This window comes from Primulina huaijiensis, unplaced genomic scaffold, assembly GCF_012295235.1.
Source record: "Primulina huaijiensis isolate GDHJ02 unplaced genomic scaffold, ASM1229523v2 scaffold30237, whole genome shotgun sequence".
NCBI classification, from domain to species: Eukaryota; Viridiplantae; Streptophyta; class Magnoliopsida; order Lamiales; family Gesneriaceae; genus Primulina; species Primulina huaijiensis.
Window position 1 is genome coordinate 20697 of NW_027357171.1, and position 6904 is coordinate 27600.

General features: G+C 36.8%; 1 protein-coding gene across 1 annotated transcript; it reads left to right on the forward strand.

The window, feature by feature from the left end:
- Positions 1–815: 815 nt before the first annotated feature.
- LOC140967931 (uncharacterized) lies at positions 816–4471 on the forward strand. The gene is made up of 5 exons (XM_073428729.1): positions 816–1345; positions 1976–2097; positions 2212–2252; positions 2347–2445; positions 4035–4471. Exons 1-5 carry the CDS (start codon positions 883–885, stop codon positions 4210–4212), a joined length of 903 nt encoding a protein of 300 aa, XP_073284830.1. The 5' UTR covers positions 816–882; the 3' UTR covers positions 4213–4471.
- Positions 4472–6904: the final 2433 nt, after the last annotated feature.

Genomic DNA, 6904 nt, shown 5'->3' on the forward strand with positions numbered 1-6904 from the left:
GTTCAATTCCAATAAAAACTCGGATTCATTCCAGTTCAGTTTGAAACATTCGAATATGTTTTCGATCGAGAATAAATATTTGACATGGTGTTGAAACTTATTTATTTTAAAGATATTTTTATATTATGATGATAAAATAAGAACTCATTTTTTTTTTATGAGTCTATATTGATAAGAGTAGCATGGCCTAAAGCAACAATTTTTCTGACACGTATGCAGGCCATTTAACCCACAGTACTTGTGTGCCACATTGATCCACCGGCAACCCATTTGCCATATACACTCTGTTCGTTGTATTTCAATATTAATTTAAAGTTGGGTACGTAACTTTTCCCATTTAAAGATATACTGTGAAATTCGCATTATTTGAGAGACTGACAAGAGTTTCGCATTAATCATGGTTGAATGAATGGCCATAATTTATCTACTTAAGACACGCGTTTTTTGATATTAATATGGATAATGACACGTGTACTGACTGATGAATCATGATGAATCATCTATAAATTGTAGTTGAATGAGTGACTACGCGTGTAGTATACTTAGTGGATAAAAACATTACTTATGTAAGTAACATGAACAAAACCATATTTTCTCGAATGTATGAGAAAAATAAAATCGTTTAGTCTCATTTGCAACTTTTTTATATATAAAATTTTATACCAGACTTGCTTGTTTCATAAATTAAGCAATTAACTTCTTAATATTTTACAGGTGATTTTTTTTTTTAAAAAAATAATGTATTTGAATAAATTTAATTTAATAATAATAGAGAGTAAAAGGGAATATTCGAATAGGCAGATTGGTGTTTAAAGCAAAAAAAGCAATCGCCGTCATCAAAATACACACACAGTCAGTCACACACAACAATTCCAGCAAGTAATGCTCAGTGAACTCTGCGTGCGCCCCAGGCATTTGCAGCTGACGTCACTCTCCTTATCATACGCCCACGGCTCGGCGTATGATAGGACTCCTGCGCAGCCGTTTCCCGATCGGATAGACCACTCGATCAACACCCACCCCCACCGCTGTGGCGCCTCTTCGGTATGGCATGCGATCATCCCGTCTGTATGGAGGCAGAGGAGACGGAGAACGGCGGCATTCGATGGGTACGAGAACGAGGCTCTGAGGAGGTGCGAGGGGTCGTGGAACGTCGCGTGGGACGCTAGGCCTGCGAGGTGGCTCCACCATCCAGACTTGGTCTGGCTCATTTTCGGTGTCTGCACCGGCTTAGCCGCGCCCCTGCCAGATTCGACCGGAGATTCAGATTCAATCGCTGACTTCGATGATGATGTAGTGGTTTCTGATACACCTGAATGCGGGCGTTCTAATTACAGGGTCACAGGTGAAATTGTACTTTCTCAACTTTTGATGGTAAATTGTTTTCAAAGGTTTTATAAGTAAATGTGAAGTGACGTTAATGTTTTGTATTGTACAATATACTTTTCTATCGATTGTGGAAATGACGATTTGTAAAGAGCTGCTGTGGTATTGGTAGCGTGGGGTAGTATTTATGCTCTGATTGGTTAAGGCTCCCAAGAAATAATTATGGTTTGAGTGCCAATCAATGTCCATATATGCTCCACATTGGAATTGTTTGATTACAGCAGTGTCTGATTGAAAAAGGTGGTTTCGAAGCTATAAAAAGTAGTAGTTTTTTCGTAATCGCACCCCATAGACTATTCTTTTAGATGAATTCTCGTATCAGTTCAGTGATGTTGATGATGCAGTTAGTGTCCATGCTAGAGTAAGATTTATGGACAAAAAACTTCCATTGTTGGCAGACGGCAGTAGCAGCTTCTGACAATTTTACATGTACCACATATGATCCGTGTGCTAGCGTTTAAGCTCAAGAAGCACTTCCAGTATTATATTGTAATGATCAGTCCTTTAAGATGATTCTCAAGTCTTGTTTTGTCCTAATCATTAGTATGGAAATTTGATTGATAAAAGAAAAATCTATGAAAATGTGTAGGAGTGGCGGCTGATGGGAGGTGCTTGTTTAGAGCAATTGCACACATGTCATGCTTGATAGATGGAGAAAAAATTCCAGATGAAAATCGTCAAACGGAGCTTGCTGATGAATTAAGAGCACAAGTACCGAATCTATCTTTTCCAATTTTTCATAATTCCTTTTTTTAAAAAAAATCGAAATTACTCGCTTCTTGTTGCTATTATTTTCTTAATCGAGAATTATATGAGAATTTACAGGTTGTTGAAGAGCTGTTAAAGAGAAGAAAAGAAGTACAGTGGTGATTTTTTTACTTTAAAATATGTTTTATTCACATTTACATTGACAAATTTGGTTTAGTAGATACGTGTTTATTAGCATTATTACTGGTACAGGTTCATCGAAGAAGATTTTGATATGTATGTAAAAAGAATTCAGCAGCCTTATGTGTGGGGTGGAGAACCCGAGTTGCTCATGTCTTCACATGTGCTTAGGTACTTGAAATAAATCTTAGTTCTAATTTGTTTTTTGTTCTGCTGGTTTTTGTTTCAGAAACTTTGCAGTGAAATTATATTTATTCTTTTGTTGTGCCTTTTGGGCATGAGTGCATTTATTTCAAGCAAATCAGGGACAAAATAAGAGTTTTAACTTTTCGTGGCTGAATGTCTTCAGTGTATGAAGCATTGCGATTTTTTGGGATTGCCCCTCGCTTTGTTCCATACTTGAATGCAGCAAGTTGGTACGTCCGCCCTTGTAAAATTATATGGTGGGATTATATTCATATATAATCAAGATTCAAGAGGAGATATGCATTATGATATTTTAGGGAACGAAAAAGTTTTCTTCACGAAATACAAAAAGGTTCATACAAATTTTACGAGTTTGTGAATATCTCTTTCATTTTGAGTTTCATTTCCAATTTGATTTACTTGGCCTTTTAAATGTGTGAATTCGAGCACAGTAGAATATGTGTATGACATGTTTATACTCAATTGTGATACGTTTTTACACATGTCATGGCATTTTAAGTGAAATCTGTCATCACAATTATTGATTTTCTATGATGATTGTATATGTTAACTCTAGTCATCAAGAGGGCAAGACACGCTAAGGCTTGAGGATGCCTTGCTCCTTGGTCAGTTGCACCGTATATGTCTTAGTATTTGAAAACTTAAATGTATGGTAAATGATGTGACCGGGTAAAAATGGATATGGTATGCGTGGGCAAATTCACTGGGCCGGGTTATGAAAATGATGAGGGATGAGAGCACAGCGAGATGCGTCCAAACCGAAGGTTTTTCTCCCGAGAAGAGCTGGTGCTGATATGCAAACACGAAGGTCACCACGTGAATGATCGGCACTCCGATGTTAAAGTCAGTAGGTGAATAAAGAGAATCAATATAGCAAAGAGAAATGCTGTATTAATTGTGTCTTTTTTGGGGAGAGTAAAGGGTGGGGGCAGAATATATATGAAACAATGTATGCCTTAATGTTTAAACAAACCTGGTATTTATAGAAAGAAAGTCAATGATGACTTTGTTTTCAGTACCCACTTAATAATTATGGCAAAATGGTTGTCCATATCCTGCTTTTCTGACGCGTCAAACTGTCCCTCTTCGCCTTGTCAAATCCATGCGATTCTGACAGTAATGATTACCAAGATAAGGTATCTCATACTTGTGCACTCGAATGAAGTGCTATTATCGAGATAACCCGGGTAGAGAACCATCACCCGGGGACTCGTTTGAAAGCCCGGCTTCTGGCAGCCCGGGGAGATGATGTCTCGGGCAGTCATTTCCCCTGCTATTATCGAACCGGCCCAAAGCTTACCAGGACCTAACCCATGACGCGGGATCATCCAGTACCCAAGACCCGGGCCTTCCCTGGGGTATCACCGGTAAACATATGAAAGTTCGATGAAATATAAAATATAATATCATGTAGAGACTGAGACCATGAACAGCATGCTTCAAGCGTTTAAGCTATCCTTCCAACTTACTTGCCTTGTCTGCTTTTAACTATGCATTCCCCACGCCTCTAGGTTGATTTGCTGTTATAATCAGTCAAACTTTTCGGATTACAGGAAGCCCATTTCAGTCTTCATGGCAGAGAAAAGCACCGGTGACTTGATCAAAATTGCAGATTACGGTGAACAATATAAGAAAGATGAAGAAAATCCCATTAATGTTTTGTTTCATGGCTATGGTCATTATGATATATTGGAGGCCTTATCCGTTTCAAGACCAAAAGAGGAGGCATAGCACAGCCGTGCTAGGTACGTAAGCTTATTATTTTTTTCCTTTGTATTTGAGTTCCCGGGTATTATTATTCTATGAATATGCTGGTGTAGTAGTTGCAGATCATTTGCTGAGATTACGTTAGATGTAGCAATAGGCTAGTTCAAATTTTTTGCAGAGTTAATTGCGAACAAATTGTAGTTTTCTTAAATAAGGCGCTGTTGTGAAGTACCGTACTTGTTAGTTAATGAATTGGAGACTTGGAGCTGTATTGTTTAAGTCATTCCGTTGATTCAACCTACATGATGTTTGGATGAAATGAATGGTAAGATGCTGAATACTTTTCTTAAAAATATAAAATGTTTTTGGAGTTCATTGTTTTATTTGTTACATCAGCTATCTTTATATCTGAAAAGAGCTTATAAAATGTTGCAAATGATGATAAAAAGTGAATCGGTTCCTATAAAATTAGAAATTTTTAGATAATGAAAATACGCGAGTTTCATTATCATCGAGACACTCTAGGAAAATCAAGATAAAGATAAAAAATAAGATAGCTTTGGCTAAAGAGTTTCCCATTGTGTATAGGAAAATCAATTCTGGTAAATAATTGGAGATGTGGGTTGTCATTGAATGCTTTTTATAGAGTTAGAATTCAGCTAAAGGTTATGACAATCCGAAAGTAAATATGCGTTCTCAAAAAAAAGGGTGATACATCGAAATTACGCAACGGGAATGGAATGTAACTAAAGTATCTATGAAAAAAACAGTTGGGCAAATATTCATGACATCAGTACTGGTCAAGCGTTGGGTCTGACCCGGACTCGAACTGATACGAACTCATAATCAACGGGCCGGTTAGCCGGGTCAATGGGTTTGACCCGGAACCGCCCTAAGGCGGTCCGGCAAGTTGACTGATTAAAAAAAAATTTGTCCGATTTTTCTCCTATAAATACCCCTAGTATCTTTCATTTTTTTCACACATTTGTTTCTCAATATTTAGTTCTCAATTCTTTCTTGATTATCAAAATATCAAGTTTCGATTATTGGTTTATTGTCAATTGTTGATTTATTTTTATAACTACTTCAATTTTATATTTATACAAATGGTCGGAGTCAGTTCTGTCACGCCCCGAGCTCGGGCCCGCGCCTGCGTGACTGCACAATGGGCTCCTATAGCAACTACTTCGTATTCGTCCTCGCTTTACGAAAATGATTAACCCAAGTTGTTATAGAAGTCCATTGTAAGACATTTTAAACTCATTTTAAATCTTTGATTTTTTTAGATGTGGGACAAGGGTATAACAATCACCCCTCCTTCAGAACGCGACGTCCTCGTCGCGGCCTGATCCCTCGATCCATCAGCACCGAGAATCTAGAGGTGGCTCCTACAGGTTCAAGAGGTGGCTCCCGTCATATAGCACTTTGCCCCGCAGGTTCAAGAGGTGGCTCTCATGCACGTAGCACTTTGCCCTGCATAGCACTTATTTCCCAGTGTTCCATGCCGGTGAACGACTCTGATAGCATTCTGTCATGCCCCGAGCCCGGGCCCGCGCCTGCGTGACTGCACAATGGGCTCTTATAGCAACTACTTCGTATTCGTGCTCGCTTTACGAAAATGATTAACCTAAGTTGCTATAAAAGTCCATTGTAAGCCATTATAAACTCATTTTAAATCTTTGATTTTTTTAGATGTGGGACAAGGGTATCACAGATCAAGTCGTAGGGGTGGCAAAGAAAAGAGAAAGGGCATCTTGCCACCCGAGTTCAAGTATCGTGATTTTCTTTCATTCAATATCGACGACTATAATCTTGATTTTTCCGATGACGAACATAAAAAACGAGAACAAGAGGCTCAACAAACACATCATCATTAAAGTCAAGAAAGTATGAGCAATGTGATAGTACCTAAAAGTAAAACTCGAGCAGTGTGTTGCCTGACATCCGATATCTTCACCAAAAATTTCGAAAAGCTGACACACCCTCCGGTGATTTGCAAATCAAATGCAAATATTGTTAAAAAAAAGTTATAGATTTCAACAAGGATGTGATTATGGAACTTTAACGCGACACGTCGAAAAAAATCAATTGGTGAAAATTGTTATTAATAGTTGTCGAACGCAAATTCTGATATTCTCTTCTCAATCGGATAACAAATCTCAACTTTTAAAAAATTTCGAAATTAAATTTATTTACTAAATTTTGTGCGGTTAAACAATTTTTTTTAGTTTTATTGATGAATCATCTTTTGAAAATTGGTTTTCTACAAATACAAATCTTTCTATTAGACGTATCATACGAAATACATTCAAACAGACACTTAAAAAATTAATTGTTGAACAAAAAAAAATTTAAAGAATTTACTAGTTAAAATAATAAAGTTTCTTTGTATTTGAATATTTGAAGTGATCAAAGGTAATGTTTGTTCATATATTGCTATACATGTAGTTGGATTGATAATTCTTGGAACATTGAAAAATATTACTTGTACATAGATGTTTTAATGGACCACATATGACACAAAATATTTCTCAACTTATATTTGTTATGTTAGAAGAATATGGTTTAACTTCTCAAGTTTTTTCATTTTCTTGTGATAATGTTAGTACAAATACTTCTAATATTAGTGAGCTTATTCAAATATGTAAATGAACACTAGGTGGTAAATTTTTTATTATTAGATGCACATGTCATATTTTAAATTTGTATGTTCAAG

Excerpts from the sequence above, each read along its gene's own strand:
- LOC140967931 (XM_073428729.1), top strand. The coding sequence starts at position 883 with ATGCTCAGTGAACTCTGCGTGCGCCCCAGGCATTTGCAGCTGACGTCA. Across the intron at positions 1,346-1,975 it reads TTCTAATTACAGGGTCACAG|GAGTGGCGGCTGATGGGAGG; the intron begins GTGAAATTGTAC and ends GAAAATGTGTAG. Across the intron at positions 2,446-4,034 it reads ATGTCTTCACATGTGCTTAG|GAAGCCCATTTCAGTCTTCA; the intron begins GTACTTGAAATA and ends TTCGGATTACAG.